The 25,477-nt window shown below is 46.4% G+C and overlaps 1 protein-coding gene across 1 annotated transcript in view; it reads left to right on the top strand.

The window, feature by feature from the left end:
- CDYL2 (chromodomain Y like 2) overlaps nucleotides 1-25,477 on the top strand; it is a 182,180-nt gene that overhangs the window by 138,238 nt on the left and 18,465 nt on the right. Inside the window, exon 3 of the mRNA XM_060000850.1 lies at nucleotides 21,037-21,254. Coding sequence (XP_059856833.1) covers nucleotides 21,037-21,254 — 218 coding nt within the window. The remainder of the gene's footprint in view (nucleotides 1-21,036; nucleotides 21,255-25,477) is intronic.

The following is a 25,477-nucleotide window of genomic DNA, read 5'->3' as shown; positions in this document are numbered from 1 at the left end:
AAGAGCCAGTCTCCATTAATGGTGCTGCTGATGTGGTGCTGGGCTCCCACTGTAGCGGAAGCCTCGCTGTTTGTGTTTAACCAGTCAGTGCATATCATTTCATCCCCTCACTGGCTCTCTGACCTAGCAACTTGGCAACATAGCAACACAACAAGGCTAGCTATGATTAGCCTTCCTTAGAGGTGGGGAAACTGAGGCTCAGAGGGGTGGGGACACGAAGTGCCAAAGGGAGGAGCTAGGTGGTGCCAGGTCTGGCGATGCTGAAGCTCTCAGAAGTCTGTGACCCGTTTTATAAAAAGACACTTCAGGGATTTAAGTTCAAACCAGCAAAGCTCTCCCCAGGGTCCTAGGGCAGCATTCTGGCCAGCATCCCTGAGTCTTCCTATGAGATATCTTCAGTGGTTCCAAAGATGCTGGCTTGGCATTCTAGGGGGATGGAATTGCCAGTCCTGAGGATTTTCCTCTAGGCTTTGTTTTCTATTTTTTTTAAGTTTTATTGGAGTATAGTTGATTTACAGTGTTGTGTTAGTTTCAGGTGTACAGCAAAGTGATTCAGTTATACGTATACATATATTCGTTCTTTTTTAGTTTCTTTTCCCATGTAGGTTATCACAGAATACTGAGCAGAGTTCCCTGTGCTGTACAGTAGGTCCTTGTTGGTTGGTAGGTCTATTTTATACATAGTAGTGTGTGTCTGTTAATCCCAAACTCCTAATTTATTCCTCCCCTGCACTTTTCCCCTTTGGTAACCATAAGTTTGTTTTTGAAATCTGTGAGTCTGTTTCTGTTTTGTAAATAAGTTCATTTATATCATTTTTTTTACCTCTAGGCTTTAGGTTAAAAGACACACACACCCGCACACTCACAACACTTCAAGGGAACTCCCTTAATTATCAAAGTTTATTTCAGTGCTAGAAGAAATAGCAAAAAATAAAAGTCAACAGCGTCCATCAGCTGATGAAAAGGTAAACAAAATTTGTTATATCCATACAATGGAATGTTACTCAGTCATAAAGAGGAATGAAGTACTGGCAGAGGCTACAACCTGGATGACCCTTGAGAACACAACGCTAAGTGAAAGAAGCTAGTCACAGAAGACCACTCACTGTATGACAATTTATTTGAAAGGTCCAGAGTAGGCAAATCTGTGGAGACAGAAAGTAGATGAGTGGTTGCCAGAGGCTGGGAGAATGACAGGAATGGCGAGTGACCGATGGTTGCACAACTCTGCAAAGACACTTACTAATCACTAAATTGTATACTTTGAATGGGTGAATTTTATAGTATGTAAATTATATCTCAACAAAGCTGTTTCAAACAAAAAGGAAAAGAAACAACAAGTCGAATTAAAAAAATGGCTAGTGCTTGGCCGTGTGTTAGGGACCCTCCTGAGTGCTGTCCGCAGAGGTGCCCCCATTTCCCACACCTCTCAGATTTGTCCAAGTGCCGCAGGAGGTGGAGCTGGAATAGAGCCACAGTGCGACTCCTGAACACCAGATCCCACCTACGAAATCCAAGTGCTCTTAGTGGACCAACAGCACATACGAGTTTCCTGCGGCTGCTGCAATGCACCGGTGGCTTAAGGCAGCACACGTTTATACTCTTACAGTTTTGGACATCAGAAGTCTAAAATGGGTTGGCAGGGTTGTGCTCCTTCTAGAGGCTCTAGGGGAGGGTTGGGTTGCTTGTCTTTTTCAGTTTCTAGAGGTCGCCCGCATTCCTTGGTTTGTGGCCCTGCATCTGTCTCTCTGACCTCTGCTTCCATTGTCACATCCCCTTCTCTGACTCCGCCCCTCCTGCCTCTCTCTTATAAGGACCCTTGTGATGATACTGGGCCCACTCAGTGTCATCTAGGGTAATCTCCTCATCTCAAGAGCCTCAATCACATTTACAAAGTTCCTTTTGCCACGTCAGGTCACATATTCCCAGGTCCCGGGGATTAGAATGAGGACATCTTTGGGGGTGCATTATTCAGCAGACCACTGGCACGTAGGAGAATTTGGAGGGAAGAAAGTTGAGGCGCGTGGGTTTATATTCTTGTATGGGCAGAAGCCAGTTGGTAACAAGGAAACATGAATTTTGTCCTCTGGATCAGACAGTGCACGTAAATGGAATCATCCACTTGGTGTGGACTGGTGAATGACTGGCGGGCGCTGAAGTTGGCTTAAGTTAGCTTGTTGATCTTAGAGATGGGAGGTGAACAGCAGCTCCCACAAGACAGGAAGCACTTTCTGAATTCCACAAGGCATCTCCGTGTGACGCATCCCACGTCAGCATTTATTTGAGACAAGCTGGCTCAAGACCTCCGAATGTTTGAGCCTCACTAATGATGACACTAGCGGCGATGGCATCAATAACATATTTATTACATCCTTGCTGTGGGTCGGGTGCGGGGCTCAGGATTTTACATGCAGTAGCTCAGGCAGTCCTGACAGCTCTATGAACTAGGTCATCTTTTCATCCCCAGTTTACAGGTGAGGAAACTGAGCCTTTCAGAAGTTAGGACCTCCAGAGGGTAATGGGGTAGAGTCAGAATTCTGACCCAACTTTTTCTTTTTTTTTGAGATCCAGGGCCTTTTAAAATTTTCTTACACTGCCTTAAATGCGTGATATCTGACTTTCTTACCAGGCCCTAATCACACAGTGGGAAAAAGCCTGTTCTGCTCATGTGTGTGCATGCACGTGTGTGTGTGATTGTGTCTGCGTGTGTGGACAACACTTTGTATGACAACATTTGCATTTTCATTTTTCTACTCAGTATAGCATACGCCTATTTCCACATTGGGCAGGTCTTCATGTTTGTAATTTTAGTCATGCCATTATATTTTTTCAAGAGAACATACAATATTTTACTTAGTCTCTTATCATTGGACATTTAGGTTGGGTCTAAACTACTTTGGTTTTATCTTGTTTTATTTCTCAGTTATTTTCTTAGAATAAATTCCCAGAGGCAGGATTGTACTGGTGATTTGACCCCTCTCCCTGGCAAAAAAAGAAGACTGTACAGATATTTAACAATAACCAGCGAGGTCTGATTTGTAGTTTTGCCATTGTCTTGCCAGCATTGTTTGTGGGGGGAAAAAAGGGGAAACTTCGGTCTCTCTCTGATTCACGTTTCTTTACTTATCACTGAGGTTGGGTCTTTTCTCCACATACTCATTGACTCTTTGTGGCTTGTCTGCTCCCATCTCTGAACTTGGGTGGTGCGCTGCCAGCCTTGACAAAGGAGGATGGAGGCGAGGGCAAGGTGTGCCTGCAGCCTGGGGAGGAGGTGGGCTTGGCCAAGGGGCTGATGTGTTTAGGGAAAGTCTCAGGGAGACTTCTAGAAGGCTCGCGGGGCAAGGGTGGGCGATGCCTGGATGCCTGAGGACCTGACCCTAGTTGTACTTACAGGACCAGCTGCTGTGCAGGTCATCAATGGAATCAATGGAAGGACTGATCCTACATTTTTGATTTAGGGTTTCCTGATGACTTTCTGATCCTAAATTATGGATGAACTGTCGGAAGAGACAGAAATAGCAAAATCTCCTCCTGGCCTGTATGTCAGTGGTGAACATGGAGAAGGGAATTGTGACTGCCCTCCACTGCTGCCACCTGTCCACTTCCGGCTGCCCAGCCCAACACCCTCTCCGGTGCCCTCGGCCCAGATTCCTGTCCCCGCCCTGGGGCTTCCTGCAGTTCTGACTCGGTTCAGGGGCCCCCCCACCCCTGGAGTCCACAGCTGGGCATGGCTACGCTTCCCGGTCCTCGGCGTCTCAAAGTCCTGAGCTGTAGAGGCTCTGGGGGAGCGGCCCCCGCCTCATCCCGTCCCCTCCCTGGGCACTTGGAGGAAACTTCAGGTCGGTCACCTTGGCCCTCCCTCTTCCTATTTCCTGTCCACGTGGTGACATGCATTGTCCGCCCTTGTCCCTTCTTGCTCTTTTTCTTGTGAGTATTTATATCTTTCTAAAAATTTATTCCTTCACTGCTATTTCAGGGTGGTTTCATGAGAGAGAAATGGGTTGGGATGGTGGCCTATCTAACTGCAGGTCCCCAAAATGCCGCTTCCCTTTTCTCCCCCCGACTTCTTTCCCTCCCTCCCTCCCCCCTTCCTTCCTTCCTTCCTTCCTTCCTTCCTTCCTTCCTTCCTTTTTAAAGTTAAAAAGTAACGTATTTCACTTTAAAACATTAAAGCACTATGGAAAGTATAAGCTTTTAAAAAATTCAAGTTCCCCCCTTCTTTTTTCCCAAATTCTATGTAGAGGTGACTGATGTTAATATTTCCCTATAGATCTTTCTGGACCACTCTCTAAGCTTATGCAAATTTTATATATATATATATATATTTATTTATTTATTACACATTATATATTATATGTGTAAAAATGTTCTGTTTGCTCAAATATCTGTTGAAGGAGTGATGAACAAGAATAACCCCGCGTCTGTGGGTGTGGTGGGTGTATATACACACGGGCGCACGAGCACACACGTGTGAGACGCCAAGGCCTCACTGAGAAGGTGGCATCTGGGTGAAGCCTGGAGGTGGTGGGAACATCTTGTTTTAAATTTAAAAATCCATCTGTGTCAGGCATGTGGATGTGCTTCCCCTTTCTGCCTGCCTGGGGTTTCATGGTGTGCAGGGACTTAGCTGTCCTCTCTCTGTTGGCCGTTGAAGATGCCTCCAGAGGCACACACTCTTGCCAACTCTGGCTGCTGCCAGTCTTCATCATGCTTCTCCAAGCTCTGTTGTTTTGATTTTAGTCTACAAATGAGGGTGAGCATCTTCTCATGTTCCCCCCACTTGTGTTTCCTTCCCTGGGAGGGGCCCCAGTACCGTCATGCCAAGTGGAGCAGGAGGTGACACTCAGTATGGTGGGTGGACCAGGGCATTTGGCCATGTGGCTTCAGGCAAATTGCTTGGCTTCTCTGGGCCGTATTCTTCATTCATAAAAATGTAGAGATAATCATACCTCATGGGGTTTGGTAAAGGATAAGTGAATTCATTCATAGAAGGCCCTTAGACCATTACCTGGCATATGGTAGACATTTGATAAATATTAGCTATATTATTTGTATCCTATGCTCGTTTCTCTAGCTGGGTCTTGGTATTTTCCTATTTGCTTTTCAGAGCATTTCATATATTGTATATATTAATCCCTTGTTATATTTTTTAACTCAACTGTACTCATTGAGTGACTACTGTATACCAGGAACTGTTGAGACATAGTTGCAATCCCACATAGCATGATGGAGAGACACAGAAGATATTGAGGGAGTTACAAGCAGGAGTGCCTAAGCCAGCTTGGGAAGGGAGTTAGGAGAGGGCTTCCTGAAGGAGGTGACATGCAAGCTGAGTCTGATAGAATGAGCCAGAATGAGCAAGGAAAAAGGCAGGGCCCGTGGGAGAAGATGACAGCACTCACCGAAGCATAAAGCCGAGGATCAGCGTGTGGGTGCACGATACCACGTTGCAAAGAACACGGCAGCCCAGCCAATTCTGGACCACCCTGCAGGGGAGGCTGAAGCTGCAGTGTTGGCTTAAGAACTGGGTGGATAGAGCCTGCAGTAGGAGGGTGTTGGGGACTCTTTCTGGAAGGAGCTGAGAGAGTCCCTTGTGCAGCTCACACGCCCCAGCCTCGCTTGCATCCTTCTCCACGCCATCTCCCCGTGTTGGGCACGTGTATGCCCCTCCCTGCCCGCCCTCAGCTGGTCACTTAATCTCTGCTCATCTTTCATGGCTCACTAAGCAGCAGTCCCCCCCATAGAAACTCCCCTGACTCCCAGGGTAGGTCAGCTTCCCGTTTTATCCACACCTAGAACCGTGTTTCCTCACTGACAGCACGTACCTCGGTTTGTAATGGTCGCAGCCTGATTTCTTGAAGAGCCGCTGCCTCCCTCTCTGGATTGTCAGCTCATGAGGGCAGGGATGGTCTCTAGTTTTGCTTCCACTTGTAGCTCCAACACCTAACACTGCCGGGCACATAGGAGGTGCTTCAGAAACACCCACCGAATGAGGAGGTGAATGAATGGATGGACCAGAGAGAGAAGCAGGGAGCCTCTCCTACTTGGAGACGTGGGGGTCCTAAGCCCCTGTGAATGGTCGCACGTCTGTCAGGTCCACCCATTGCACCTCCCACCCCAGGCGGACTGTCTCACATTCTCACATTGCACGCCTGCTCCTGGTAATGTGGCATGGAGAGCCGAGGTTTTGTCAGGGCTCTTGATAGCACCTGAAGGATTCCCTTTCCAGAGTTTTGTCTGACAGTTGTTCTCACCAGCTGCCCATGGCCCTGCTGGCTGCGCTTCTTTCTCCACCCTTAATATCCATGCAGTCTCACCGGCTCCTAATTAAGCCCCTGGGCTCAGACCCTGCCTGTCCTCCATCAAGGGCACTGCATGTCCTTTTCAGCAGAGTGTGTTTCATTCGGGTCACATGTTCTGTATTTTGTGTAGTCCTTCACCGTGGAAGAGAAAAGGCAGCGGACTTCTTAACAGAAGGACTACTTACATAAAGGGCTTCGGGATTTCTCCTGTAAGGTTGTTGTGGGTTTTGGAGGCATCGTGGTGAGGAAGAGACTGGGAAGAGTGAGGGGTGGGCTTTGGAGACAGAGGGTCTGTGAGTTCCAGTACAGACTGCCTCTTGTTGAGCCAGTGACTCTAGGCAAGTGTTTCCAGCTTTGAAGCCTTGGTTTTCACCTCTGTCCTAGGGGGATAACAGTACCCACCACAAAGGATTAAATGGTGAGTCCCTGCACACAGGCAGTCCTGGTGGATGTTAATTTCTCTTCTCTCCTTTCTTAGGTGGCAGGTTTGCTGCTGCTGGGGCCCCTCCCTTTACTCAAAGGCACGCTTTCCTCCCTACCGCCATATGCCCTGTTGCCTTCTCATCAACACTAGGATATTCATTGTCATTCCGTTCATGTCAACCAGCAAGGCAAAGTCAAGAGGCCCCCCTTCTGGGTGGTAGGACGCCTGACCCTGTCACTTGTGTCCTCAACGGTAGTCAGAGTTGGCTCTTCCGAGATCATTAGCCTTCTGAGATCGTTATTTTTTCGTACAGTTCAGTTGGGAAAAAGAGGCATTTACTTTGTACCCACTGTGTGTTGGGAACTGGGAATTAGAGATAACAAGCCTCATCTTACAAAGAACTTATTAAACTAATTAAGGGATCAGATGCTCCCAGATGGCCAGCTGCAAACCCGAGTGTGCTGAGCGCTCAGGAAGACCCCAGACAGATCACCGTCGGGGCCCCCGGGGGTGGCTATTCCTGGGGAAGAAGAGTCAGCTGCCTGGAAGAGAAGCATTTCAGGTGGCCCCGAGGATTCCAGCTGTGAAGGTGGACGGAAGCAGCATTCTGGGCCAAGGGGCAGCTGAAGACGGCCCAGAAGCAGGAAACTTCACGTCATCCTGGAAATCAGGGTGTTTCAGGGGTAGGAGTGGGAGATGAGGTTCGAAAATAGGGTGAGGCCAGGAGGTAGAGTTTGTGAGCAGAGGAGTGACAAAAACAGATGAGAAAATGACCTTTCGGTGGGGTCGCTCTCTGCTTTGGAGACCCTAGGGAGTCTTTTGCCAGGTGCCAGGATTCTGGTCTAACAGTGCTTTGAGGATCGGCCTGGCCTTGGGTAGGGTTTAACACAGGAGCTGTGATTTCACCTGTAGAAAAGTTTCCTTTTAGTCAGGTTATTTTACATTTTGAATTCAGGCTCCGCTGTTTAAAACATTTAGACAACTGACAATAGACATCGTAAGATGTACGACTGTCATCACTCCTGACACTTTGAAGGGATTTGGGAGCCTAAGCTTTCTTGAAATTCCTAGTGTATAGATTTTATCAAGCATGATTGTAACATGCCAGAGGGTGACTAACATGGCTAAAGAAGACTTTTTTTTTAATTTGGCTAATTTATTTTTTCATACAGTTTTAAAGGTTACAGTCCATTGATAGTTATTACAAAATATTGGCTATATATCCCCCATGTTGTACAGTACATCTCTGAGCCTGATTACACCCAATAGTTTGTGCCTCCCACTTTCCAGCACCTATACTGCCCCTTCCCCACCACTGGTAACCACTAGTTTGTTCTTTTGTTTTGTTTTTTTTGCGGCACGTGGGCCTCTCACTGCTGTGGCCTCTCCTGTTGCGGAGCACAGGCTCCGGACGCGCAGGCTCAGCGGCCATGGCTCATGGGCCCAGCTGCTCTGTGGCATGTGGGATCTTCCCGGACCGGGGCATGAACCTATGTCCCGTGCATCGGCAGGCGGACTCTCAACCACTGTGCCACCAGGGAAGCCCCACTAGTTTGTTCTTTATGTCTGAGTCTGCATTTTTGATAATATTCACTAGTTTGTTGTATTTTTTCAGATCCCACATATAAGTGATATACAGTATTTGTCTTTCTCTGACGTATTTCACTTAGCATAATGGCTTAAATAAGATTTTTTTTTTTTAAGGTACCTGTAAATTCAAGCCTTGCTATTGAATTCAGCTCTGAGATCAGGGATTCTGTCCATGGTGACAGTTAGGGGCTGGGACAGTGACCAGCTGTGAAGTGACTGGTGCAAGTACTGAGTGTATGTTGGGCTCTTTGAACTCTCATCACACGAGTGGGTGGAGTGATTGGAGGGTGTTTTCAACTTCACACTGCCCCCAGCCCACCCACCTCTAGAGATCTGACCCCCAGCACCGCTTCTGTGGAAAGGCGCTGCTGTCCCTACCTGCGGAATCTGTTGGTGACACCTCATTCCTTCTGCCGGGCAGAGACAAGAAGGCCCCGGTGCGGTAACTCTGCACTCTCATACTTCCCCTCCCAGTGCACCCTCAGACCGGTCCACGCTTTAGGGATCTCCGGTGAGTGAACCACAGACCAGGAAATGGTTCTCAAGCGCAAAGACTATCACTTTCTCTTCTAAGAACTGCAGCTGGAAAACCCTAATCCCGCAGTCAACAAAGGGCGGTTTCCCTCCACTGCGGAACTGATGAGTCTTCTCTCTTGTTTATTTTAAGCCTCCCCTCTGCCCAGCCCTCTCCCCAGCTTGCAGCTGAAGGTGCTCCAGTGTGAAGCGCTCTCTGGGGGCTCCCAGCCCTCCCTTATCTCTGTGAATCGTGTCTGGGATGCTGGGGGAGAAGGACCAGAAGGGAAGTGCCTACATTCGCACCTTTTTATGGGGACAGCAGCAGATCTGACACAATTTCCTTATCCTGCTCTCCAGCCTCTCGCTCTCACTCTCCCAGTTTTGGAGACAGAAACTTCTCTAGGTCCTCCGTTACGTGTTTAGCACTTGCTCCTTTGTCCAGCCATTCATTTATTCAGCAGCGATCGAGCCACTTCTGTGTGCTGGGTTGCACTGAGTCTAAAGATACAGGAATGGCTAACATGGCTCTTACGTTTAAGAATCTGTGTGCAGGTGAAGAGGGAGCCAGATGTGCCAGAAAAGCAATGTCAGGATTTGCAACGTACGCAAGGTAATTATCCTGCCGCGTGATTACCTGCACTGTCCAGTATGGCAGCTACCAGCCACATGTGGTTAAAGTTAGAACTCAGTACATTAAAATTAGACGAAAGTTTTTAAGTTTCAGTAGCCATATGTAGCTGTTGGCTACTCTGTTGAGCAGCGCAGATATCAAACATTTCCAGCATTGTAGGGGGCTCTCTAGGACAGCGCTGGATCAGACTGTAAGTTCTTAAGCACAGGATCCATCTCTTTGCCCATCAGTGTATCCCACGAGCCAGGTTTGTCCTAGACACTCATGAACTGCGTGCTGAATGGATGGAGGGAGCAGCAGTAAAGGCTGTTAAAAAAAAAAAAAAAAAAGGATGTACCAGCAGCCACTAGAAGAGGGATTAGCTGCTGCTCTGGAAGAATTCCTAAGCAGGTCACAGCAGAGCTGCGTTGAGAATGGTGAGGAGACCATTACCAGGTGGGCAAGGGAGGAAGGGCATTCCGGAGAGAGCGACCCTGGCCTTGGGATGTCTTCCTTCTGTATCCTGATGGCTTACACCCCAAAAAAGTGTTACTATATTCTTCGCAAGGGAAGGAAACTTCATAGCGCTCACACCGTGTTCTCTCCCTGGGCATCTCTGAGAGGTGAGGTCTTGCCCAGCTGTTGTGAAGCAGAAGGGCCAGGTGTGATGTAAGTACGAGAGTTAGTCATCTAGGTGTGAGAGCAACCTGATTTCAGGAAACAGACGCTCCTATGTGTGCGACTAATACCAGGATTTGGAAGTGTGGCCAAGAGGCTGAGAAATGAACAAGGAACGTGTTTCAAAATCAGGAGTGTTAAATGCGAGGCCGCCATGTGGTGTGAGGAGGCTGCTCCAGTTACTTTCCGTTGTTTGTCTTCTGCTCATTCATTCGCTTGATGGACGCTGCGCTGAGCAGTGCTGCCTTCCAGGCACTGTGCTCAGTCCTGCAGACACAGAGCGAGTGGCTCTCAGGTTTGTCCCCAAAGAGCCCGCCGTTAGGTGGAGACATCAGGCAGGTGCAGAGATGATGATGATGCAGTAAACCGAGCTCGGCTTGGTAACAGTTGCATGTGACCCTGGAGCCAGGTGTGGCACCCAGATTCTCCTTCCTCCTTTGTTCAGTGGGCTCTTGGGAAGAAAAGCAGAATATCCCTCAGCGCCAGCACCAGCACCAGCGGGAGGGCCCGAGACCAGTGTTAGTTTTCCGAGTCCTGTTGCTTGAGTCAAGCATCACTTTTGAAGTCAAGATTCTTAGAGTTTGAACCCTATTCTGACCCTTCCTAGTGGCATGACCTTCGGTTTTGCTTTTCTCACCTCTAAAATGTGGCTGAAACGATGTCTTATAGGGTTCTTCTTAGGATTGGGTGATGTAAGCTATGTGAATCACACAATAAGCATTCAACAAAATAGGATTATTCCATTATGGTGAGGAATCGAGTGTGAAACCAGCACAGAGGACGCACCCTCCCCTGGGGGTAGCATCCTTTGGTGCCCTGTCTGAACTTCTCCTTCCTTCCTCGATGTCCAGAGGAAGCTTGGTGCTCTTCGGTGCTGGGGTTTGACATGTTCCTGGTGGAGAACGTAGGCATGGACTCTGAGCCCTGCCTGGAGTGGCTAATGCGGCGTGCAGCGGTGTCCTGTGGTCTGTCCCTCGTCTGTCCAGTCCTCTGTGGCCTCCCCCAGACCTTTACCCTCTGTCCTCCCAGAAAGCTCACCCCTCGTCCCGGGACAGCTTCTGTTTCTCTCTGGGTGTCTTACAAACTGCAGTGCATTTTCTGACACACCTCTTCCTGCCGCACAGTGACAACTGTGCACCATTTCTTGACACTTCTTGAGTATTTCCACCATTTCTCAGTTGATTGGGCAGGTTTCCTTCTCCTGCTGGCTGAGTTGAGATGCCTTTTTCAGTCTGCAAGAGTCTCTCCTTAGGGAATCTTCCACACACCTGGATCTTTTATTCTTTTCTCCAATCTGATCATCTCTATCTTTTAATATAGGAGTCTAACCTGCTCAACAATTAATGTGATTATTAATATATTTGGATTTTTTTCTATTCTATTTTGCATTTTAATATTATCATTCTGTTTCTCTGCTCTCTCTCCCATCCCCAGCCCCTACCCTTTTCATACTTTTAAAGTGAATTGGTACATTTTATATATTCCGTCTCCCTGAACTGACTTAGAAGCTAACCATAGATAGTATTTGTATTCTTAAATTTTAGCATACATACTCAACTATGAATTTTTTTTCTAATAGATGTGATATCCTCCTCTTGATATAACAAGGAGGGCCCTACTTGGTTTTAACTTCTCAATGAGCCTCTTGTTTTTGTTTTGTCCAGTCAGTGTTGTTAAACATCAAAAACTATTTTTATCATTTTTGCAGCCAGGAATTACATTTACTAAATTAAAAATAATCAACTGTGTTTCTTTTATCTCTTGTCTTCCTATGAATTAACTTTTTGATTTGCTGAAGTTTCTCTTTATAATTCTTTTAGAGTCTGTGGTAGATAAACTCTTTTAGTTTTGGGGTATCTGAAAATACCCATTTCTCGGTCCTTTAAATGTGGTTTTAGCTGGGTATAAAATTCTTGGTTGATAGTTATTTTCTCTTAGCATTTTGATGATAGTTCATTTTTTTCAGCCCTCTGTCACTGCTTGTAAATAATAAGTTGAAAATAATTTCAAACTTATATCAAACATTGTAATCCTTTTTGGATTTACCAGTTTTTAACGTTTTGCCACATTTGCTGTCTCTTTCTCTGTATGTGTATGTGTGTTTCTGTACATGTATATGTATATATATAGACTCACACATATGTACACACTTAGAACTTATATACAAATGATTATACAGATTATATATAAATTATTATTCTTTTTCTGAACCATTTGAGTGTAGATTGCATACATCATGCCTCTTTACCCAGTAATATTTTTTGTGGTTTGTTTTATGTTTGTTTGTTTTTACTGAGGTATAGTTGATTTACAATGTTGTGTTAGTTTCAGGCGTACAGCAGAGTGATTCAGGTTTTCATATATGTGTGTGTATACACACACACACACACACACACACACATATACATATATATATTGTTTTTCAGATTGTTTTCCATTATAGGTTATTATAAGATATTGAATATAGTTCCCTGTGCTAAACTCCTAATTTATCCCTCCCTCTGTCCCCAGTGATATTTAGTATAGGTATTTCTAAGAAAAAGGATATTCTCAAGTCAACACAGTACAGTTACGAAATCCAAGAAGTTTAACATTGATAGAATCCTTTTATCTAATCTTTGGTTCTTTTTTTTTTTTTTTTTTTTGCGGTACGCGGACCTCTCACTGCTGTGGCCTCTCCCGTTGCGGAGCACAGTCTCTGGATGCGCAGGCTCAGCAGCCATGGCTCATGGGCCCAGCCTCTCCATGGCATGTGGGATCTTCCCGGACCGGGGCACGAACCCGTGTCCCCTGCATCGGCAGGTGGACTCTCAACCACTGCGCCACCAGGGAAGCCCTAATCTTTGGTTCTTACTCCATTTTTTTCCTATTATCCCAGTAATGTTCTTTAGATTATTTTTCCCTCCAATATAGAATCCAGGTCAGAATCCTATGATGACTTTAGTTGTCATGTCTCTTTAGTTCCCTTTAATCTGGAGCAGTTCCTTGGTCTTCCATTGTCTTCAGTAACACTGGCATTTTTGAAGACTACCATCCAGTTATTTTACAGAGTGTTCCTCATTTTGAGTCTGTCTGATGTTTCCTTAAGACTAGATTCAAGTTATTCATCTCCACTGAAATACTTGATATGATGTTATTTCCTCTGTCTTACCCATCCATCTCTTTCCTTCTTCCCTTCCTTCCTTCCTCCCTCCCTCCCTCTCATCTATCTATCATCCTCATCTCTATCTATTATCAGTTCAGACTTGAAGATTATTATTTTATGCAATGGTTTATAATCCATTTCTTCCCCTTATTTACTTTTATGTTCAAATTGTCCTAGATTTGGCCAATGGGAACCCCCTCCAAGCTGCCTCATATGTCCTTTTGACATGCCTGGTTATTTTTTTGGTCACTTCCTTACTTCCAGGTACAATAAGACTTTCCAGCCCACTTTGTACCTTGCCTGTCCCAGCCCTGGAAGCAGCCATTTCTCTGGGAAGTCCTGGATTATTTTAGTGGGGATGGTATTTAGAAGCCAACATCTGGGGTCTAAGTGTGCTCATTGCTATGAGATCTTCATTTTTTTCTAAGCCCTTTCAGCTAATGGAGCTAGGAAATAGATATAATTTTAAAAGCCATGAGTTCATACTGATACCTCCAGTTTCATTCTAATCCTACTGAGTTCTTCCTTGCCTTCCCACATTCCATGTTTGTGTGTCCCTTCTTCCACAGAGAGAACGCTGCTTTCTCCATAACATCATACAATTACTCATTTGCTCACCCTATAATTCTCATAAAATAATTTTAGAATTGCTCCACCCTTACCCTTACGAAAAGCAAACCCACTAAGAAGAATTCAAGATTTGTTTGAGGGTATATAAGTCATTATGTTGAGTCCAAAAGTTATCTGTATTGCTCATCCTCCCCTTGAATACATAAGTACTACGTGATCCATGGTTGGCTGCATCCACGGATGCAGAACTGTGGACACAGAGGACCAACTGTAAAGTTATATGCAGATTTTCTACTGCATGGGGTTGGTGCCCTTAACCCCTGCGTTGTTCAAGGGTCAGCTATACTCAGAGAAGTGTAGAAGAGAACTATACTCCTTCCCCATCCCTTCTGCTCTATTCTGTCAACCACTGTGGATGTCCAGTTTCATTGTTTTCTGACTTATTCTTCCTCTGTTTCCTTTTGCAAAAATAAACAGATTTATCTATTTTTCCCTTCTTTCTTATACTAAAGGTAAAATACTTTTATACCTTGCCTCTCTTTACTTGAAGGTATGTTTTGGAAATCACTCATTCATTCATAGAAATAGTTTTCATTCTTTTTACAGCTGCATAGTATTCCTTTGTGCGGATACACCATAGTTTACATCCCTAATCTATGCTTGGAAGTTTAGGTAGTTCCAATATTTTGCAGTTGTGAATAATGCTGTGAAGAAAAATATATATAATAATAATAATAGTAATAATAATAATAAATATATATATATTTTTTGGTATATTTTTATGTTATGTTTCCAGAAGTGGGATTGCTATGTTGAGAGTACATGCATGAACAGTTTTCTCACATGTTGCCAAATTCCCTTCCATAGTAGTTGTACCACTTTGCATTCCACCCACAATGAAGAGAATGCCCAGCTCCCCACATCCTCTCTAGAAGAGTATACTGTCAAGATTCTGAACTTTTGCCCAGTGAATGGGTAAGAAATGGTATCTCAGTGTAGTTTTAACTTTCATTTCTTTTATTATGAGTTTTAGTTTGCATTATTCTTTGGAGTGAAGAGGAAATCTTTTTTTACGTTTAAGAGCTATTTTTATGTAGTATTTGTGGATTGTCTGTCCATGTCTTCTGTCCGTTTTTTTTCCTGGAAGAATTTTGGTCTTCTTGTCCTCACTGTTTAAAATTTCTTTACAATTTGAGGATCTTTTATCTGTGATATGCAAATTTCTTCCTGTTTGTCATTTGCTTTCTAATTAGTTCTTTGCCTTACCCCTGTGCTCTTTTCCTTTCTGTCTGCTTTTGTCTGAGAATTTCTTATTTATGTTAAGTGGCTCTTTTTCTCACATCTATCACTTTTAGCATTTGAAACATTCCTATTTCTAAAGTCCTTGTCAGATTGTCTCATAATATTCAATTTATCTGATTTGGATTCATTCATGTCACCAGTATTGATTTTATTGGCTAGAATTCTGAGCATTCAATATCTTCCTATTTCAGAATTTTGGTGTACAGGCTCATTTCAAGAGGGAAGTTGGTTTTTGTCTTTCTTTGCTTCCTCTTTCTCCCTCCACCTGGCCCGGAGCTCCCGAGAAAGCCTTGGCTGTGGACAGCACGTGGTTTTGTCACTGTCGTTCTGCCTTCGTGGGAGGGCATCACGCCATCGCCTGGCTTCCATCCCCTGGGTCCCTCCTCCCGTCTCGAGTGGGAGGCTTGGTTTCTGCTGCCCCCCGGGTCCCCTTCCCGCCCAGCACTCCTGGCCCCCACCCCTGTGTCAAGCCTCGTGCTGATGCTCTGCCACACACACAAAGAGATGGTTGTTTGCGAGCCCAGTGTTGTCTCTGTCACCTCTGCACGTCTGGAGCAGAGGGGCTGTGTCAGAGCATGATTTTATGGAGGCTTCCTAATGGGAAATACTCCTTTGTACTCTGAAGGAAGGAATGTGAGAAGGCTTGAAGGGAGTGGAAGGAAGGAAACTAGCCTGATTCGGGGGTGGGGGGGGGTTCCTTTGTCCCAGAAGCACAGCACGTGTCCCTTCACTTCGCAGTCATCCGCGTGCGGGAAGTGAGGGCACAGAGGAGGGATAGTGACCTCCAGCCTCGCAGCCCTGAGAGGACGGGGTGTGGGGCTTTGAACGCCGCCACCACTGGGTTTTCACTCTGGCCTTCGGGCTCACCAGGGTGTTCACCCATCTCTCCTGGGTCTGTTCCCCGGGCTTGGAGGGAGTGTGTGGGGCTGGGAGCGTGAGAGGCGGGGCTGCAAGGACTCTCCAGCTAATTCCTCATTTTTGGAATGACTTGGCATCCTTCAGCTAACATTTCTGCAGTGCCTAGAATGAGCCAGGCACTTGCTAATCCCATATGGTTCCTTAATTTAATTAGCTCCGAACAACCATGAAAAGCAGGTACCACTAACCCCATCTTCTGACGAAGGAGACGACACTTGAGGGCTCGTGTGGCTTCCTGGCTTCTCCTGATGAGCAAACACAGGGCTGGGATTCCCGTGCTGTCTGGCTGCAAAGCCCCAAACTTCTATGCTTCCGGCATGTTCTGTTTCCCATGGTGCCTTCCCTGCCAGCCTGCCCCCATCTCTCCAGAGGCACGGTGCCCCAGAAGAGGAGTGGGTTTGAGACCACCTCCGTGTGAGGTCAGAGTTAGGTCCAGAAAGGTAACTTAACGCAGCTGTACGTGAGTGAATCCGGGCCCTCACGGAGGCTTCCTCTCTTCCCTGGCCCAGAGATGGTGCATCTTCCAGGTCACCATTGGAGATGTGAGCCATGTGTCCTAATAGAGAATAAACAGGTCTGTTTTCCTCACATAGTTTTATGGATTATTTGGTAAGATGGTTCCTTAAGGGCTGCTTCCCCTTATGCTTTAACAGAAAGACCATGGGCTCCTTCACAGAGAACCCCCCACCCAATATTTGTTATCATGTCACCCTATCTTTTCCCATCTGTCATTGTTTTAACTAAGTCTGCTTGTTTACTTTCCATCGCCCACGCCTGAAGCAAGCTCTGGGACGGCATGGACCTTATTTCTCTGATTTTTGTTTCATCTCCAACATCTAGTGTTATAGCTGGCCCATAGGAGGTGATAACTAATTAGATTTTTTTTAAATTTATCTATTTTTATTTTTGGCTGCGTTGGGTCTTTGTTGCTGCGTGCGGGCTCTCTCTAGTTGCGGTGAGCAGGGACTACTCTTCGTTGCGGTGCGCAGGCTTCTCATTGCGGTGGCTTCTCCTGTTGCGGAGCGCGGGCTCTAGGTGCGCGGGCTCAGTAGTTGTGGCACACGGGCTCAGTAGTTGTGGCTCGAGGGCTCAATAGTTGTGGCTTACAGGCTCAGTAGTTGTGGCTCACGGGCTCTAGAGCGTAGGCTCAGTAGCTGTGGCGCACGGGCTTTGTTGCTCTGCGGCATGTGGGATCTTCCTGGACCAGGGCTCGAACCCGTGTCCCCTGCATTGGCAGGCGGATTCTTAACCACTGCACCACCAGGGAAGCCCCTAATTAGATTTTGAATGAACGGAGAAAAGGAGAGGCAGCTGCCGCTAATCCTGGCTCTGCCACTTAAAACCTTCACGGCTCCCAGCAAGTTACTCACTTTTCCTTATCTGCAAAGTGGAGTAAGAATGGCAGTTTTGTAGGACTGTTGAGGAATTTAGAGGCAGCGTACAGAGCTGCTCAGAAAAGGTAACCCTCAGGTCCTCCTCCTTAATATGACTGTAAAGCAGCACCTTGACTTGGTTGTGGGGCAGGAGTTTAATCAGACCTCTCCCAGCCCCGGGTAGCCCTGATCTTCCCAAGCCCCGAGCTTCTGACTTCTCACGGCCAAGAGCTGGTGGCCGCTGAGAGCAGCTCCCATGATGCGCTGACCTCTGCCAGCAGGTCCCCAGCATGGATCTGCCAGCTCTAATTAGGAAGCTTCTGAGGAGCTGGAGGTTTTGAGGTTGACCCTGAAGAAACAGCTCCCTTTACACAAGGCTTTTAATTAAATGCTCGCGTTTACTTTCCGGAGTTCATTGAATCATTTACCCACATCATGGTGTTTGACAAAGCCCAGTTGCTGTGGGTAATGGAAAAGTACAAAATGAGGAGGCTTCTTGGAGGCTGTCAGGTGACACAGGCACTGCTGCTTCTGTGCCCCTTTGGGGCTGGGCGCTCGTCTGGGTGGGGACGGGGTATGCAGGGAAAGGGTCCAGGGAAGCATTTCCTGGTCCCTGCCTTTGACTTGGTTCTTGAGATTCCAAGACCCCCCATGCTAACTAAGAATCTGAGTCCACCTTGATGTTATCCAGACCCTGGTTCTCAAAGCCTGGTCGCTGCAGCAGGGGCAGCAGCATGGGGTGGACCCAGCAGGCTGGTTTAACAGTTCTCCAGGTGATCCGGATGCCTGTTCAAGTGTAAGAACAACTGGGGACTTCCCTGGTGGTCCAGTGTGGTAAGTGTGGGAGTGTGGTAGGACTCCACACTCCCAATGCATGGGGCCTGGGGTTGATCGCTGGTCAGGGAACTAGGTCCGCATGCATGCTGCAACTAAGAGTTTGCATGATGAAACTAAGAAGTCCGCATGCTGCAACTAAGAAGTCTGCATGCTGCAACTAAAAGATCCCACATGCTGCAACTAAGACCCGGCACAGCCAAGATAGATAGATAGATAGATAGGTAGGTAGGTAGGTAGATAGGTGTGTTTCAAAGATGTTCATGATCTTTAAAAAAAAAAAAAGTGTAAGAACCACTGGTCTAGGGTCTCAAACCTGCCTGTATGTCAGAATTGCCTGGGAAGTGGTTCTCTTGGGGGTTTTTTGTTTTGTTTTGTTTTTTAAAGTTAACTTAATTTTAAAATGTACTCTTTAAAATAAACTTCACTTCTTTGGATTTCCAGAAAATTTGGAAAGCTAATAGAGTTCATGTATACCCCGTACTCAGTCTCTCCTGTTATTATGAGCTTCCTCACTAGTGTGGTACATTTGTTACAGCTGATGATATTGCTGCATCAATATCAACTAAAGTCCATACCTTATCCGAACGTCTGTTCCGAGATCCTGATCCCACATCACATTTAGTCGTCATGTTTCCTTAGGATCCTCTGCACTGTGACAGTTTCTCAGGCTTTCCTGGTTTTTAATGACCTTCACAGTTTTGAAGTGTACTGATCAGGTATTTTGTAGAACTCTCCTCCATTGGGATTTGTCTGACCTTTTTTGCATGATTAGACTGGGGTTGTAGGTTTCTGAGAGGAAGACCCCGGAGGTCCAGCGCCCTTCTCCTCACATCGTGTCAGGGGTGCACACCACGCCATGACCTCTCCCTGTTGGTGTTGGTCTTGATCACGTGGCCAACAAGGCTTTGACTTCTCCATCTGCCACAGTCAGGTTTCTCCACTGTTACTCTCCCCCCTGAGCCCCCCAACTTTCCACACCATTTGGAAGGAAGTCACTTTGTGCAGCCCGCCCTTAAAGAAGTTATGTTCTACCCCCTTGAGAGCAGAGCATCTACATAAACTGTTTGGAATTCTTCTCCATGGGAGATTTGGCTCTTGTCTCCCATTTATTCATTTATTCAATCTCATTTAATTATATCAGTATGGACTCACGGATATTTATTTTGTGCTTTCAATTATAATGCAATACATACGACTTTATGTCGTTGCTCAAATTCTGCCGTCTTTGGCCATGGGGAGCTCTTTCACTTGGCTCCTGTGTCCTTTTGACATACCCCCATCATTGTGAAGGTTGTCGTTATTATTATTTATTTATTGTGTTTTTTTTTTTTTTTAGTACTTCCGTCCTTTCAGCCTCTGCAAGCTTGCATGTTTCTTGCCCCAGTCCTGGAATCAGCCATCTCTCCAGAGAGCCCTGGTTCCTTTTATTGAGAATGAAACCAAGCTCTGGGCCCCAGGTGTGCTCACTGCTATTGGGATGTCAGACTCTGGGCCCTTTCGGCTGACAGAGCAAGGAAATACACATGTATATACTAACCTGTTTGTACACGCTTATCTGTAAATATTTCTGAAGGTAACCATCTGTATCTGTATTGAGTTCATACTGAGGTCTTCGGTGCTCATCCATTACCACGTTGCTCATTCTAGCCCCCTCTCCTTGCTTACCTGTAAACTGCCACTCCAACACTGAAAAACCTTCTTCTCCCCTTCTGCCATCCATTTATGTAATTGTTCAACTCCAGCGTTCATGTGTGATGTCAGAATTGTTAACTCGTACTTACCTCCATGTGATCAGCTTTATCAGCTGGAGTACACTGCTTCTGTGCGGGTTATTTTGCCTTTAATTTTACAAACTCCACTCATTCCTAAAGTTACTTAGGTCAGCGCCTTCCCCCGCCCGCTTCAGGGAGGTGGTTTCATACATTTGTCATACAGTTAGATTCTTTTATCACATTCTGCATTCCATCCTTGGATTCCCCCCATCTCTCAATTTTTTAAAAAAAATTTGCATACTTTAAGGTTCACTGTCTATGCTGTAGTTCTTCAGGTTTCGACAAATGCTTTATGTCTCATGTTCACCATCATAGCATCATACAGAGTAGTTTCACTGCCCTAAAAATATCCCCTACGCTTCACCAATTCCGCCCTCCTCTTATTGCACCTGAACCCCTGGCAACCACTGATCTTTTTACTGTGTCTCTACTTTTGCCTTTTCTAGAATGTCACATAATTGGAATCATGTAATGTGTAGCCTTTTCAGAGCGGCTTCTTAGTAATACGCATTTCAGATTCATTCACGTATTTTTGTGGTTTGATGATGAATTTCTGTGTATGCCAAATATTCTTTTGTGTGAATGAACCAGAGTTTGTGTATCCATTCACCTAGTAAAGGGCATATTGGTTGCTTCTGATTTGGGGTTATTATGAGGAAAGCTGCAGTTTTTTGGTTTTGTTTGTTTGTTTTGTTTCGTGGCCATTGTCGGGTTCCCCGTTGCTGAAAGCATCCAAGCAGAAGCTGGGTGCTCTCGGATGGATGAGTGGGAGAGGGAAGCAAGGATTGCATGGGGTCATTCACAGAGAGCCCTCTCTGTGCTCGTCCAAGTTTGGAGATGTAGCGGTTAAGTCCCAGGCCCTTCACCACCCAGAACAGAGCTGCACACGGGTCCCAGCCACATCAGACTCTTTCCATGAAAAGCTGAGCGTTCTCTGATCACGCTCTTGTGTGACTATTCCCCAGTCAGTTTCTCACTTTGTTCCTCTGATTTTGGAAGGCTCTGCTCTGACCAACGGGGGACTAAACCTGCACAGCTCGGTGAAGAGGAAGCTGGAAGCGGAGAAGGACTACGTCTTTGACAAGAGGCTCAGGTACAGCGTCCGCCAGAACGAAAGCAACTGTCGCTTTCGGGACATTGTCGTGCGGAAGGAAGAGGGCTTCACGCACATCCTGCTGTCCAGCCAGACCTCGGACAACAACGCGCTGACCCCTGAGGTGAGGGGGCAGGATAGGGGGTGGGTGTCACTCTGAGGCAGTCACAGTAGGGCGCTGGCTCTCTCTCTGTGCCCTCAGGAGTGGATGGAGACAGCCGACACTCGTGCAGACTTGACCGCGGGACCCCATTTACTGATCACCTTACATACGTTATCCGTCTGATCTTTACGACCAGTAACCATATTATCCCATTTTGAAGATGAAGACCTCGGTAAACAGAGAGATTCAATAAACTGATTGTGGTCCCAGAATTAGTCAGTATTAGCCCCAGAAACCAAGCATCCTATCTTGGGCTTTTCCAGTGAGACTGCATTATAATCAGCATGTCAGATTTCTTTGCTTTAGTTGGAATTATATTCACTCAGCTCGCTTATAGTTTTCTTAATTGAGATGTAATTCACATGCCATCAATTTTACCCTTTTAAAACGTACCATTCAGTGGTGTTTAGTATATTCACAAGGTTGTGCAACCATCGGCACTAATTCCAGAACATGTCCATCACCCCCAAAGGAAACCCTGTGCCCATTAACAGTCACCCCATTGTCCCCCGGCCCAGGTCCCCGGCAACCACTAATCTCCTTTCTGTCTCTCTGGATTTACCTATTCTGGACATTTCGTATGCATGGAATCCTGCAGTACACGGTCTTCCATGACTGGCTTCTTTCACGCAGCGTGGTGTTTTGGGGCTTTCTACACGTGGTGGCATGATCAGTGCTTCATTCCTCTTCCATGTGTGGATAGGCCACATTTTGTCCATTAGTTCTCCAGTTGAGGGACGTTTGGATTGTCTCCACCTTGGGCTATCATGAAAAATAATGTTATGGACATTGGTGTAATATGTTTTTGTGTGAACATATGTTTTCAGTTTTCTTGGATATATTCCTGATTATGGAATTGCTGGGTCATATAGTAACTCCATCTTTGACTTTTTGTGGAACTGCCAAACTATTTTCCCCAGTGGCTGGACCATTTTACATCCCCACCAGTGGTATGTGAAGGTCCCAATTTCTCCATATCTTTGTCAGCACTTATTATTGTCTGTCTTTTCTATTATAGCCGTTTTAGTGGGAGTGAGGTGCTGTCTCATTGTGGGTTTGATTTGCATTTTCCTAGTGACTGATGATGTTGGGCATCTTCTCAGGTGCCTGTTGGCCATTTGTCTACCTTCTTTGGAGAGATGTCTATTCAAATCCTTTGCCTAGTTTTAAAAATGGGATTTTTGTTGTTGTTGTTGTTGAGTTTTGAGCGTTCTCTGTATGTTCTGGATACTAGACCCTTATCAGAGCTATGATACTTCCATTCTATGTGTTGTCTTTTTCCTTTCTAGATAGTAGTCTTTGATATACAATTTTTAAAATGTTGGTGAAGTCCAATTTATCTTTTTCCTCTATTACTTTTTTTTTTTTTTTTTTTTTTGTGGTACGCAGGCCTCTCACTGTTGTGGCCTCTCTCGTTGCGGAGCACAGGCTCAGCGGCCATGGCTCACGGGCTCAGCCGCTCCGCGGCATGTGGGATCTTCCCGGACCGGGGCACGAACCCGTGTCCCCTGCATCGGCAGGCGGACTCTCAACCACTGCGCCACCAGGGAAGCGCCCTCTATTACTTTTTAAAATGCTAATCCTACTTATGTCTTAGATGAATAGAACAGGGAAACAGGGAATGCTTAATGCAGTTAGGTAGACAACACCATTCAGAATATGGGATACTTAGTAGGGAGCAATGAAGAGATTGTTAACGGTGCAAATGTAGGAAAACATGCATCTAAGCAGTGTTCTCCAACTGGAACCACCTGGGCAGGGCGTAGAGTGATCAATGACAAAAACGACCATGGTGTGGCTAGTAGTGGCTCTTCAGGCTTTATATTTGCTATTTGTCCCATTTCATCCCACCAGTACCCTTCTGATGTAGGGTTATTATGATCCACCTCTTACAGAGGAGACAGGGTAGGCCTAGGGAACTGAACAGGCCTGGGGTCACAGAGCTTCAGGAGGTCAGGGCCCTCACCACTTTCACCCATCCTTTTGTCCTGGCCCTCAGCCCAGCGCCTGGCCCATTGAAGACAGTTCAGTGCAAACCCCCTTTTCCTGTCCCTTGATATCCTGCACTCCAGTGTCCACCATAGCAATGCAGACCTGGAGGGTGAACCACAGGGGTGTGTTTTCTTTTAGGTGGGACACAGTCAAGGAGTGGCCGTCCAACCAGATGGAGATGGCTAGGTGGCCTGGCACTGCCCAGTATGTCCAGTGCACTCAGCGTGGCCCCTGAAGTGGGTGGAGTGGGAGGTGCTGTGTCCTTGAACTTGCAATCATGTGTCTTGTCATTATGATTTACATAGACTGTGGCTCTTTTTCGGGATCGTGGGGTGACAGTCAGGAATGCTTGTCAACCTGTGAGGGAAGAGAGCGGCTCAAGCCTGTGGAGATAGGGAGGGCTGCTGGTTGCTCGTTGCCCCTCTTCTAAGCATGGTGTTTTGGGGGTCTCTCCCCCCTCCACCTTCAGCAGAAGCACCTCAGGGTTCTCTGCTGTGTAGACCTCTGCGTAGGACTCAGAGCCTGGGGTCTGTGCTTTACCCCAAAGGCCGCCCTTCACATGTTTATACACCTGGAAGCCTTGTTATTTTAAGCTCATCATGAAACATTCACACGAGACCAATTCTGCTTAGATTTTTTTTCTGCTTCACTACTTTTAAAAAGGGTGCTTGGGACTTCCCTGGTGGCGCAGTGGTTAAGAATCTGCCTGCCAATGCAGGGGACACGGGTTCGAGCCCTGGTCCAGGAAGACCCCACATGCCGCGGAGCAGCTAAGCCCGTGTGCCACAACTACTGAGCCTGTGCTCTAGAGCCTGCGAGCCACAACTACTGAGCCCACGGGCCACAACTACTGAAGCCTGCGTGCCTAGACCCCGTGCTCTGCAACAAGAGATGCCACTGCAATGAGAAGCCCGCGCACCGCAACAAAGAGTAGCCCCTGCTCGCTGCAACTAGAGAAAGCCCACGCACAGCAATGAAGGCACAATGCAGCCAAAAATAAATAAATGTATTTTAAAAAAATAAAAAGCGTGCTTGAAAAAGGCGCAGTATTTTCCTCTGATAAACCGAATAAATGAGAAGTCTCCCAGCTCATTCTGTCTCTTTGGAGCAGCTCTGTGTACTAACTGTTGCCTTCTCATCACAGAAACGTGTGGCATTCAAGTGATTTAAGGTGCCCGGGTTCTCACCTCCCGAGCCGCGGGCTTGATTAATTAGGGGGTTTACTCCTAACTGGTGTCTGTCAGTAACAGAACAGGAGGAAGACGGAGAAACAGTCATTGATGGGGTGTTTTCAGCTCTCTCAGCAGCCAAAGTGGATTGACTCTATGGATAAATTGGCTAACTGGGTAAAGTAGCCCCGAAATGAAGGTCCTGTTGAAATGAGGAGGTGGTGTTAGGGAGGGGGTACAGAGTTAGCGCAGGAGCCTAGCAGACCGGGTCTGAACCCTCCTTCCACTAATTTACCTCTTCTGTTACCTTGGGATTACTTTCCTTCTCTGAGCATTCTCGTTTACAGAAATTATACAGTATCTTCCCTGTGGGATTAGAGATAATATCTGCAAAAGAGGCTCTCAGAGTCCCTGGCACCTAGGAGGTATTCAGTGAATGTTCCTATCATTGTTAAGATGAAGCGGAGGTGACTTAACAGCCACCAGCAGGCCCAGCCCTGCTCGTTCATGGAGGGACTGGAAGGAGGCCTCCTTCACAGTCATAACTGAATTCTTTTTCTAGTTGTATATGTGACATTGGCTGGATCGGCCTCATGGGCAGAAATTCACACATTACTGGGTGTAGTAACTAGATTCTGAGGCTAGCAGGTGTGTTGTAATATTTCTCCTGTCTGAAATATAGCAAAGAGCCAGGAAAATAATGAAAATGCCCCTTAAGGAAAGAGCCAGAAAAATAGATTGTCCAGAGTCTTGGTGATTAAAAGCTCATTCACTTTCCCATTAGGAGAGGACCTCAGGCCCTCACGCTGTTCCTGGTTTTCTTGGTGGCTCCCAGCCTCGGCAGACAGATCACCACCCTCCATGGGGGCACACCTCACACCCTCTTGATCATACCTGCTATATCCACACCATCTGCAAGCCAGTTAATTCTTAAATAGCTCTCATATGTTTCCTTCTGTTTCCATCACAAACATGAGAGTCCACACTACTAGCTATTTTGTCTGCACTATTGTAATAACCTAC

This window comes from Delphinus delphis, chromosome 20, assembly GCF_949987515.2.
Source record: "Delphinus delphis chromosome 20, mDelDel1.2, whole genome shotgun sequence".
NCBI lineage: Eukaryota > Metazoa > Chordata > Mammalia > Artiodactyla > Delphinidae > Delphinus > Delphinus delphis.
Note: the sequence above shows the minus strand (reverse complement) of the source record. Positions and strands in the feature narration are given on the sequence as shown.